Source organism: Desmodus rotundus, chromosome 3, assembly GCF_022682495.2.
Source record: "Desmodus rotundus isolate HL8 chromosome 3, HLdesRot8A.1, whole genome shotgun sequence".
Taxonomy (NCBI): Eukaryota; Metazoa; Chordata; class Mammalia; order Chiroptera; family Phyllostomidae; genus Desmodus; species Desmodus rotundus.
The window spans coordinates 116,041,599-116,055,049 of NC_071389.1; the positions used below are offsets into that span (position 1 = coordinate 116,041,599).

The 13,451-nt window shown below is 33.5% G+C and overlaps 1 protein-coding gene across 1 annotated transcript in view; it reads right to left on the minus strand.

Annotated features, from left to right (window-relative positions):
* FERRY3 (FERRY endosomal RAB5 effector complex subunit 3) overlaps nucleotides 1-13,451 on the minus strand; it is a 48,938-nt gene that overhangs the window by 20,685 nt on the left and 14,802 nt on the right. The window contains exons 5-10 of the mRNA XM_024569637.4: nucleotides 12,360-12,459; nucleotides 12,144-12,265; nucleotides 5,141-5,247; nucleotides 4,583-4,780; nucleotides 3,390-3,518; nucleotides 361-435 (exon numbers count right to left, since the gene is read on the minus strand). Coding sequence (XP_024425405.2) covers nucleotides 361-435; nucleotides 3,390-3,518; nucleotides 4,583-4,780; nucleotides 5,141-5,247; nucleotides 12,144-12,265; nucleotides 12,360-12,459 — 731 coding nt within the window. The remainder of the gene's footprint in view (nucleotides 1-360; nucleotides 436-3,389; nucleotides 3,519-4,582; nucleotides 4,781-5,140; nucleotides 5,248-12,143; nucleotides 12,266-12,359; nucleotides 12,460-13,451) is intronic.

Consider the following 13,451-nt stretch of genomic DNA (forward strand, 5'->3'; position numbering starts at 1 on the left):
TCAGATGACCTATGCTCTTTCTACAAGTTCAAATGTTTACATCTCACATACCACTGTTTGCATTTCAGAGTAAAAATTACTTATTGGTTTATTTAAGAAACAAAGAAACAATGTATAAAAGAGGAAATGTGAAATAGCAAATAACAATAAAGTGCATGCATTGCTTGACCAGGTTTTCTTTTATGGATCTAGAAAAGTCAATACTAGTATAAAATTTAAATAGCAGACCTTCTGTGAAAATTTATTATACAGATACAATGTTCTGACAAACTTTATAAACTACACCATAAGAACTTATGTTTCAAATCTGATTTCAATGCATATGACTATAAGAAAATTGCAATTTAAAATAATACTTACCAGGTAAAATATTTAAATAGTTCCTATCAGCATTTTTAGTCTTATCATCACTTTCTCCGTTTTGGCTCCCAGAATCTATGCATAAGATAATGCAACATGAAAGAACATCACAACATGTGACAGCACATCAATGCTACTACTTCTCAAGCAATCATAACAGCAAACGTTAACTAAGAATCTCCAGGTGGCAGGCATTCTGATGGATGCTTTACATGGATGGCCTCATTTAATTCTTACAAAACGCCTAAAACCACAATCTTATGAGGTATTTTTACTTCTTCATTTACATATGAGGAAACAGAAGCTTAATTAGGTTAATTAACTTAACCAAGAATGCACAGGTAAATGGTGGAACCAGGTCTTGAAACTACATAGATTCCAAATTCTAGTATCTTAACCACATTAGACTTGCCAATACCCTATTTTTCATCTAAGAGTTTCAAGGCACTAACTTAACAGCATATAAAATAACTTCATTGGATAGCTGTCATGTGGCCATATTTATTTTTAGGATCTGAGTCACTCTTTTTGATATAACTTGTTCAGATCTAAAAACAAATTGTTAGTACCACCAGGAATCACTTTGTTACTTATCTGACATCATATACAATTCATTTCAAATATATAGGTAAGATTGTTTCAAATGGAGCATTTCTTTTCAAATAGTCAATAGTTGTTCTTTGTAGAAGGCATGATATTAATTCAAAGCTTGGTAAAAATGTTGGTAAATGTTGGTAAAAATAAGATACATCACAACTGACCACACATTACTGCTGTTGAATACTAATTATTTTACATACATACATGTAATTTTAATAGAAGATACATATGAATTTTATAATAGCTCTATCAGAACTCAAAAAATGCAGACTTAGTATTAGCATTCAAAGTAACTCTCTTTAAGAAACTATATATTTATTCTAATACAAAACTATTTGGAATGGCCTTCAACATCAGAAAATCATTTGAAAAGAGTCAGAACTTCAAATGAGTGAACTGCAAATACTAAGGAAATATTATGGTTTCAAGAAAAGTAACAATATCTTTATCTAAGGACCACTTTGATAAATAGATTTATAACACTGCACCTTGTTAATGCACATATTTTATAGACAGAAGGAGAGAGAGGCACAAAGAGAGGGTTCTGTGTTGCCAGAATTCATATTTAACATAATATTTCTCACACAGAGCCATGTAATTGATAGGCTCTGAATAAATATCTGATCATAGTACAGAAAACAAAAAACAATAAATAAGGACTAATTTTGTTCGTATGGGTTATGAATAGAATCACTATTAAGTAAACAAGAGACAGTTCACAGTCCATTTCCCTTTCCATGTCCTAATGGCAACACCTTGTAATAGTAAAAAAAATGGCTATTTTTCAGTTTTAAAAAATGTATATGAAATGTACACAAAAAACAAAATTGTTTTTATAGGAATATAAAGATGCTCATACAAACACAGTAAAGAAAACAATGGCATGTCTTAGAATAAACAGGTACTTGTGTATCAGGATATGAACGTGTAGAACAAATACGTGAGCACGCACAGAAAATGAAAAGGTGGTATTTTCACAAAACTCTTCTGTAACAACACGATGCTTCCTTTAAGAAAGTTGTCTTTTACAAACCTACTTGTTTCACTGACTCATTTAAACCACAAAATAGCTGCTTGAACAAGAACAAAATAATACCATGATGTACACACACTGCCTTAACTGTACGTGGTTTAAAAACTTCCTGTCATTTACTGCACACTTTCTATCACTCACAAATATACTTAGAATCCTCCTTCTCCCACACCTGTCATGATCTCAATCTTCACGTTTTAGTCACCACTAAGAATAATATTAAAATGTTACTGATCGCATCACTGCTAGTCTGGCTGAGATGGAGGAAGAAGATGGTAGATGAGTAAGGGGACCTCCTGAAATTTTCCGAATGATCTTCTGTTAGGATGTGACTTCACATTGATTTCCTAGTACTCAGCCTGGCTCTGCCATATATAACAGGTACTGTCCCAGCAAAGCCACAGTTACCTATAGTGAGAACATAAAATGGTAGAGCCACTTTGGAGAGTGACTGCTAACACTATCAAAATTATAAATGTATGTTCCCTTTAATCCAGGAATTTCTCTTTAGCAACCTATTCTATAGACGTAGTCATATGTGCAATGATACACGTGCAAGGTTATTCATGCATTATTACTTACCAGAGCAAAAACTTTGGAGCAGATTAAATGTCTATCCATATGGAAATGATTAATAATGAGATATCCTGCAATGGACTACTATACACCATTAAAAAGGCATGAGGATGCTTTTTATGTACTGATATGAAATGATATCCAAGATAAATTACTCAGTGAAAAAAAGCAGAATTACTCTGTAATTTGAGTCAGAGATTTTTCTTTTACCTATGTCTTCCCTTAAGTCTCTCTGTATACATAGAAATCTGAAGAGAGAAGCCATGAACATTTCCATAGCTTTGAAATCATTTTCTAGTAAATTTCCTAAATAGTTAGAAAGGATGTTCATATTGTAAAAAGACAGAGAAAAAGCAAGACATAGTTCTGGATATAGCAATTTTTTAAAAGAACAACTGAAAATAATTCTTGTTATTGACATCATGCTACCTAAGTGGGTGAAATATATAAAAAGTATGTATTTTGTGCTACTATTTACTCTATGATCTCAATGCCATCTGCAGTGATAATTATATTCATTTTAGATACAGAACTTAGGTTAAAGATAAGCTGCTTTCCACTAAGTGCCTATTTCAAATGTAACTACAGAACTGAAATTTAAAAACAGTTGTTGCTAAGGATCTTGGAAAAAATCATGCAAAAAAAGAATTAAGAACAGAATCTAAGCTCCTAAAGACCTTGAATTTTATTCTTCATTCTTTTCTTCCACTTCTCCACCAATACAATTTTCTATATTTTAGTGATGGCCCATATGCTATTAAAGTGTGTAGGGACAGAAAATACTGCAAGTGAAATTTTAAAAAATTTGAGTTTTACTGACCATGTGATTCTTTCAACTTACTCCTGCGCTGGGTTCTAGCATAAAGTACCACCTGCTGGACAACTTCCAATTGCTCTTCAATTCGGGGAAAATGGAAGTCTGTGCATTCTTGACAAACTGTGGCAAAATCTAAGGAACCCAAAACATTTACAAACTTTAAAGGTGAACTATCAAATATTTAGTATTTACTTACAGACAAGGAGATCTGGTAAAAGAGAATATAAAATTTACAAGTATTTCTTATACTTGTCTTTTCAATGATTGTGTCTTATGAAGTTAGGGTACAGAAATTTTGATCAGAAACAATCTCTCAATCACTCAAAAGAGTAAACACTTAATAGACAAGGAAACTTTAATGTAATTCCAAGCCTTCTTTAAATAACAGATACTTTGATCATAATCTAGTCCCAAAGAGTGCTAAAAAAGTGTCAACAATAAAAATAAAGAAAAAAACAAAAAAATCCCCAAATATATATAAGGTCCTTATATTTATGATACCAAATAAACTCTATTCAAGCTTCTTTTAAAAAGTTATTCATTTTAAAATATTTTACATATTTAGAATTTTAAAAATAATAATAAATAGTGAGTTGCAGTATGAGGGAAGGTAAGAATTTTATCAAGCACATTTAAGAAGTAGGGTGTTTAAAAAAAAAAACAAAAAAAGGACAAATGGAATAATTAAAATTCACTGAGCCAGGATCTGTTTCTAAATTGAAAACTACATTTATATCTTGATTATTTTTTTAAAAGATTTTATTTATTTATTTTTAGAGAAAGGGGAAGGGAGACAGAAAGAGAGGGAGAGAAACATCAATATGTGGTTGCCTCTCATGAGTCCCCACTGGGGACCTGGCCTGCAACCCAGGCATGTGCCCTGACTGAGAATCGAACCGGCAACCCTTTTGTTTGCAGCCCACACTCAATCCACTGAGCTACACCAGCCAGGGCTGATTATTCTTTTTTAATACCTTGAAACAAAGACACTGTTAAGAAGAAAAATCAGACATTCTGAAGCACCCTACCCATGCTAAAGTATTAAACAAATATAAAATAGCTGTTGCTGGGCATGTTATTGTTTAGTCTACTTGAACACTGGGGTAACTAAAAATTTTTTTTCAAATTTTCCATAATTTAATCTTTCTTTGTAAGAATGGTATTTAATGAAATAAATGCATATAATGTTAACTTACCTCTTTTAATACCACTGTAGGAATTGATTCGATTATCTACTAATAAAACCAGGCCACAGAGAGATGTGGAATAGAGAGACAGAGCTGTCTGGAGTCGATGGAGTTTCACGCCACTTCGATGATTTCTTTTGTGCTTACAGAAATCAAGCATATCTGCTCTCAGCAGTCTCAAATTATGCATGGTCTTCAGCTGAGCTCCTGGGGGGTATAGGCAACAACCCCAGAAAGATATTTAGCTGCAAACTCCAGTATAACAGGATACAGCTCTCTATGACAAGAATTCATATAAATCTGTGCTACAAATAATTAAAAAATGGGCCTTGCAATTTCCCATTTTAATAACTATTAATATTTCATCTTGCTATTTGCAAAAAATAACATATAAGCTAAAATAGAAAACTTATAGCCAACAATCTATAGGCTTTCATAGAACAGGATATACTTCATAATTATAAATAACATAGGTATGTTTTACTCATATGCTAAGAATTTTTCTTACATCATAAAAGGTTTCACAAGTTACAATAAATTATGACTACAAAAAATTAATACACTTACCTAAGTGAATGGTAAAACTTTCTTCTAACTTTCTCTGTTCCTCATAAATCCTTCCATTTGCTTCTACTGATTCTCTGAACTGACTCGGTTGAACTTTAATTTCTTCACTGAAATTAACAAAATTATTGATTTTTTAGGCATGTTTGTCAAGAACTTTTCTTAAAGAAAGCTTTCTAATGAAATGACACAAGACTAACAGCTTAAAGTAGCACTTCATTTATTGCTAAACTTATCCTTAATCTATAATGACAAGTAAGATAATAACTACCAAGAGGTTCTAAAATTTGCACTTATTCTTTCATTTCCTCAGTTAGTAATGCATGTCATTCATTTTCAGTTGCTATAATATCGATTCATATAGTATCATTTAATATTTCTTAATAGCCGAAGAGAATGATTAAAAGAAGTGACTAACATTACTTTAAAATGGCACATTTAAAAATATACAAATCATACCCTTATGTAATAAGGGTATGTACAAATATACCCTTACTAGGGTTGGCTGTAGGCAACTAGAAAATAGGCAAAGTGATAGAAATTAAAATTAAAACTTAACACATCAAATAAGGAATAACAGAAAAAAATGAAATTCATTTGGATGTATTCACATCCTCTTTTTTTTACCATTTCCTGTTTTGTTCCCCTCTCCAATCAACATTTTCCTTCCATTAAAAATACTTCTCTCTTTGCTCTACTCTGCTCTTGGATTTCCTGAAAAGGTTTCCGTGAAGCATTAGAAATGTGCAACTGTTCAATTCAAATTTCGTAGTGCACTGAAAATAATATAAGCCTATGATAGTCATCTATTCCCCTGCCTACACTGTGGAGTTAATCCAGTCTCATTAGTCTCACTGACTTCATTAGTATATGGCAAATATAAACCTAAACATAAATTTTATTAATAAAATATCATTTTAGGATACAAAAAGCCACAAAAGGAGGTTGTTCCCACTCAAAAAAAAGTCAAATACTGGGTCCAGCACAAATAATGCCCCTCTTTTATTACATAAAAATCTTATTACAAAATCACAATCATATGATTCTGTAACATAACAATATCACACTCAAGCACACCGTGTGATGTTTTAGGTGACATATTCAAATTGCTATCCACCTTGTGCAAGACATTCATGTACCCTCCCAATTACACTCAATGGTGTTACTTCTGCTGGACCCTGCATATAAAATAACTTTTCTGGAGCTCATCAGATACTTGAGATAACAATGCAACCACATAACTAATTGTAAAGTGTGGCACACCCTCCAAGGAGAAACAGGACACATTTCATTTTTGGTAGAGCATGACAGAAATGTGTTGCTGTAATATAAGTGGGTAAGAGGAAAGCAGCTAAAATTTTAACAAATTCTTAAAAGTCAAGTATAGGCTAGCATGTAAATTTATAATAGCTATGTATCCCAAGCATAAGGGAGGTTTGCATGCATGTGCAAACTCTTCTTTGGACTCCATGAGGTGCTTCCAAGAAAACAATGGGGGCAGGTCAGGAGACAAGAGCGCCACCTTGGTGGCACAGGTAGAAGTGCTGAGAATGCCCTAAGCCCAAGGCCCAAGTATACAAGGCTTGCCCAAGACTGAAGCTGGACAAAGACAACAGAGATCTGTCTCCCACCCCCAACTCTACGCCTAACACCAGGTAACAAACAACAGTCCATTGCTGGGGGAATCAAGCAACTGCACAGAGGAGACCTCATGCTGTGGCAAGGCCTGCACAGACTACCATAAGCTAAGGATGGAGTAGAATGACAGAGAAAAACCCTCTAAAACCCAAAGCCCCACTCTAAACACAAAGTGGTGGCAGCTTACTACTATAGAAAATGAAGCTCGTGATGTCCTGAGGGAGCAAGAACCAAACTCAGCTCAACTGCTAACTACATTTGCATGACCTTCACATTAATGGCTTGTTCATTTTGGATATAAATATTATTTACCTTGGTCTCTTTTCTAATACATACAAAATTCAACATTCAGAGAGAGAGAGACACACCCCCCCCCAAAAAGCAGACAAATAAGCAAACAAAAAATCACTGTAAAGAGATAAAGCAATCAACAAAAACAGAGATGACCCAGAGTTTGGGACTAAAAGATTTTCAAATAACTATAAATAAAATGCTAAAAGATCTAGTGTAAAACAACACACAAGGGCAGATAAGGAATTTAAGCAAAAAGAGAAAGCAAATGAAAGTACTAGAAATAAAACATGGTATCAGATCAATGATAACAGATATCAGCTCCTTTGACAGGCTCGTCAGTAGACCAACCATCATATTATGATGCCACCATTCCCCCAATATAAAAACCAAATGAAGATATTATAAGAAAAAAACTACAGACCAACATATACAGATATATTTATTCATTATTTTATAGCAAATTATTTATTAGTATTTATATATAATATGATATACATCATGACTTATGATGAAGTCCTAGTCATAGCTTTAGACAAGAAGAAATAAAAGGCATCCAAATTAGAAAGGAAGTAAAACTTGTCATTATTTGTAGATGACATGATACTGTATATGGGAGGGACAGGATTGGGGTGGGCAATGGGGAAAAAGGAGGGACAACTGTAACTAAACAATAATAAAAAAATAAAACAAAGAATACACAATTTTTATAAATTAAAAAAATTTTAATAGATTTTTTTATAAATTAAAAAAAAGAAAACCCTAGATTCCATAAAAAAACTACTAGAACTAATAATGAATTGAATAAAGTAGCAGGATACAAAATAAATGTCCAGAAATTGGTTGCATTTTTATACACCAATAATAAACTATCAGAAAGGGAAACTAAGAAATCAATCCCATTCACAACTGTTTCAAAAAGAATAAAGCACCTAAGAATAAATTCAACCAAGGATGTAAAAGACCTGTACTTGGAATATTATAAGACACTGAAGAAAAAAACTGAAGAAGATACAAATAAGTGGAAGCATATATTGTCTTCATGAATAGGAAGACATAACATCATTAAAATGTCCATACTACCCAAAGCAATAGACAGATTCAGCACAAAGATACCAATGGTGTACTGCACAGAACTAGAACAAATATTATAAAAATTTATATGGAACTTCAAAAGACCCCAAATAGCAACAGTTATCTTGAGAAAGAAAAACAAAGTTGGAGGAATCACACACCTGATATCAAACTATACTACAAAGCCATAGTAATCAAAACAGCATGGTACTGGCATAATAACAGACATATAGATCAATGGAACTGAACAGAGAGCCCAGAAATAAACTCAAGTCTTTACGGTCAATTAATATTTGACAAAGGAGGCAAAAACATACAATGGGGTAAAGATAGTCTCTTTAGTAAATAGTATTGAGAAAATCGGACAGATACATGCAAAAAAATGAAACTAGACCACCTTGTTATACCATACACAAGAATAAACTCAAAATATATTAAAGACTTAAATGTTAGTCTCAAAACCATAAAAATCCTCAAAGAAAACATGAGCAGTAAAATCTTGGACAATTCTCATAGCAATATTTTTTCTGATATATCTCCTCAGGCAAGGGAAACAACAAAATAATAAATGGCACTACATCAAATTAAAATGTTTTTACAAAGTAAATCATTAACAAAATGAAAACTCAACCCACTGAATGGGAGAACATAGTTGCCAAGGATACATCTGTTAAAGGGTTAAAATAATAAATTTATAAAGAACTTACACAACTCAACATCAAAAAACAAACAATCTCACTAAAAAATGGGCAGAGGACCTAAATAGACACTTCTCCAAAGAGGACATACTGATGGCCAATAGACATATGAAAAGATGCTCAATGTCACTAATCATCAGAGAAATGCAAATTAAAACCACAATGAGATATCACTTCACACCTGTCAGAATGGCTATCATCAATAAACCAACAAACAAGTGTTGGTAAGGATGTGGAGAAAAGAGAATCCCCACATACTGTTGGTGGAAGTGCAGATTGGCGCTGCAGCTGTGGAAAGCAGTAGGGAGTTACTTCAAAAAGATAAAAAAATGGTCCCTGGCTCACATGGCTCAGTTTGTTGGGTGTTGTCCCACAAACCAAAAGGTTGCGGGTTCAATTCACCATCAGGGCACATGCCTGGGTTGCAGGTTCAGTCCTTGGTTGGGGCGCTTTTTGGCGCATACAAAAAGGCAACCAATTGATGTTTCTCTCTCAAGTCAATGTTTCTCTCCCTCTCTTTCTCCCTTCCTTCCCCTCCCTCTAAGCCCTCTCTCTTTTCATCTCTCTCTAAAGAGCAATGAAAAGATGTCCTTGGGTAAGGAGAAAAATAAAATGGAACTGTCTTATGTCCCAGGGATTCCACTTCTGGGAATTTACCTAAAGAAACCAGAAACACTAGATCAAAAGAATGTATGCACCCCTATGTTCTTTGCAGCATTATTTACAATCGCCAAGGTCTGGAAGCAGCCAAGTGCCCATCAGTAGATGAGTGGATAAAAAAGCTGTGGTACATTTACACAATTGAATATTACTTGGCTGTAAAAACAGAAGAAAATCTTACCCTTTGCAACAGCATAGATGGACCTGAAGAGTATTATGGTAAGTGAGTAAGCCAGTCAGAGAAAGACAAGTGCCATGATTTCACTCTAATGGGAAATCTAATGAGCAAAATGAGCTAACAAGCAAAAGAATGACAGACGTATAGAGAGCAGGATGACAGCTGTTGAGATGGGACTGGGGGGTTCGGTGAGGGGGTGGTAGAGGGATTGAGAAAAAAAGAAAAAAGAGAAAAAACTCAAGAAAGGGACAACGGTGTGGTAATTGGTGACTGCTGGTGGAGGGGGATGAAGGGAGGTGTAGGAGAGTATAGCGGGGATGAATGATGATGGATGGAGCCTTGACTTGGGGTGAGGAACATACAATACAAAACACAGATAATGTGTTATAGAATTGCACACCTGAAACCTATATAGTTTTATTAACCAGTGTCACCCCAATAAATTTAATAAAAAGGGAAAAAAGGTGAAAATAAATGAATAAAAATAAAATACATTTTTTATCAAGCTCATAGGAGTCTATACTGAGTGAGGTTGAAGTTGGGGTTAAAGTTACAGTTTTTTTTGTATGAAAAATAATGTAAGAATTACTAAATAATGATGCACAAATAAACTATAGTTTTGTGCACTCAACTATAAACCTACTTTTGCCCTATCCTGTACATAGTTGTATTGAAAACATATTTCTGTTGCCCAAGAAAACCTCTACCAAAACAGGGAAAGCAAATTAACAAAGTCATGGTAAAAATACCCTTTCCTAGGAATATTTGGTTTTTAAAAGGAGCAGCAGCCAGAGGTCAATACTTACACAATATAATTGATCCTATATATTGAATTTCTGTAACTACAGCAATAAAGTGAGAGATAATTTTTGCAGAATGGAGTTTTCATAGCTTCCCTAAGTAAATTAGTGACTTCCACATTTTTGATAATATACAGTATATATTTTACATTTTGGCTCAATACATACATTCATTTATAGAAAGTTTCATGCATGATGCATGTTGATTTTTTTCCCCTATTCTACTGTACTCTGTTCCATTCCATTTCATCTTACTGTTATTTTAAAAGTCTGATTAGAAAGTAAAGAATCTAGAATGGTCCCTAGCAGAGTGCAACTAGCAGTCTGAGAAACGTCATTGTAATGTTGTGGCACACAGATGTCCCCAGGCCAGCTTCCCCCCGCCTTTCCCTTTTTACTCTATTCATCATTATTTTCATTTGAAATGAGCACAAATATGTTAGTGTCAAGAATATTATCCCATTTCTAATCGTAACAATTGTTTAAATATTTCTAAGGTGTTGTCTTGGGGGAAACAATACGGCAAATGAAAGATTATGATACCTAGATAAGAGGAGATATAAGTATCAGGTAAACAGTTTGCCTGTATGTCTGCCTGTTTGCCCCCAGCCCATAAATACTTACTGAGTATGTCTTATGTACCAGTGCCAAGAGTTAGACACTTGACAAGGATCTGGTATACAGCAGAAAAAACAAACGTGGTTTTTGTCTTCAAGGTAAGACTAATGGGGGAAACTGACATTATACAAATAAAATGCTATTTCTAAATGTTTATAGTATATATCAGCTAATGCTAGGAATAGGATTACTATACCATACTAAGTATATTTCCAATTGAACATACTTTAGGACATGGAAGAAGACATTCTCAAATATATGAATGTATGGCCAGGAAATAACATAGGCACTGTCAGGGTCTAGGGTTGCCGTATTTTTCAGACTATAAGACGCACCGGACCATAAGATGCACCGAGGTTCCAGAGGAGGAAAAACAGGAAAAAACCCCTGCTCTACCGCCACCCCCCTCCTCCAGCCAGGTAAGTTACATTCAGACTATAAGACGCACCCCCATTTTCCTCCCAAATTTGGGGGAAAAAAGTGTGTCCTATAGTCCGAAAAATACGGTATATACGAAACACAACGTACTTAGGCCACAAGGTACCATACAAATTATGAATTACAAAAAGTCCTCTGTACTATTATTGTACCTTGTACATGCTTCTACTACTGCGTGTATCACTCTATACAGTATTGTTTTATTTACAGATCAGTCTCTCTAGAATATAAGTTCCATATGGGCAGTTATTGTTTTTATTTTCTGCTTAGAGAATGTTTAGTATTTAAGATGTATTCAACTGATGTTTACTGAACTAAAGGAAACCAATTTAAAGAAACAAGAGATAGTACTTGGGGTATTTAGGTATACACATCTAAGAGACTTACAAGGCTAAGTTCTAGAGGAGAAATCCCTATTTTAAATCATCCAATTAATCCCCCTCTCAATCCACATAAAATCTGTGAAAGATATTTTTAAAGTATAAAATCATCTTAAATTTTCATTGGTAACTTAAAAAATATCAACAACTAAAAAGGTTCAATTTTACAATAAACACAAATTATTACTAACAATAAACTTCAATCTAATAAGAATAATACATGATTCATACCTGAGAGAGCTGTTGTTTGGATTTTTTAGGTCTTGATGAAGTTTTATCACCCATTCCTGATACTCTTGCTTTTGGATGGCAGTTGATTGTTTTAATTCATTTGACCACTTATTTTCTAAATCCTAAAAAGAGTATATTGACTAAATAATCTTTTTACAAAAATAAGTAAGTAAAAAAGAATAACTGCATACCTAAATGTCATTGTACTTCACTTACTTGCTGGGATTCAAAATGCTGAGCAGCCAGTGAATTTACATCTTGATCTGTCAGTGATTTTCCCAATTCCTGCATCACTTTTTCCATTTCAATACCTTGTCTAAAACATAAATAAGAAGATCAGACATATTCATCAGAATCTGAAGGTATACGCACACTCCAGATTCAATGTACAATCTCTGCAAAGTGACAATAAAATTTTTCTTTTATAGGAATATGTCCAAGAATGGCAACTGGAAAGCATTTTGAAACATTAGAAGTAGAGTGTGGAAATTATGATGATAATTTCATATAATTTTATATAAATATCATTTGTGCACCTAAATTTTAATCCAAATTTAATGCATAAAGGAAAGCAGTCGAAATCTAGGTCATCTTTCAATTTCCATGGCTAATATTTAAAAGTCCAGACCCCTTTTCATCTGCACGTTTCCTCAAGGAAGATACTCTGCAATTCCAGCTTAAATACATTTTCTATTGATTTGTATACGAGTTAAAGCACCGTCAACCTTTGGAAGTTAGTTTATATTATAACCAGAAGCTGCCACTTAGGTTCTAAGAATTTGAACTGATATAAATTACAAGTTCCCTTTACAGAGGAATATAAAATACTTCTGAAGATATGTTTTAGTCTTACCTTCTTCATTTACCCAAATAAATAACATACAGAAATTAAAAATGGTTTCCCCTGAAGGCAAAGCTAATCGATGGCATTATAAGTTCCTATAACGGTTATGTACAGGAGAGATATTAGTGATTAGATGGGCATAAAGGAGCCTCTGCAGTGCTGGAGATATTTTTTTTCTTGAGTTGGGTGATGATTACATGGGTGTAATTACTTTGTGAAAGTTTAGTGAGCTGCACACCTACAGTTTCTTGCCTATTCTGTAATGTTATATTTTAATTAATAAGTTCATTAAAATTTTCAAATCAAAAAATTATCTTCTAATATAAATGTGTTAAAAAGTTTGTTCTAAAACATATTTCAAACAAACTTGGAAAGAGTGAAATAGACACCAACTAAAGAATTTTGCATCATTCTAGATAATTTAAGTAAATTGCTCTTAGAAAAGTTTATACTTCTTTATAACA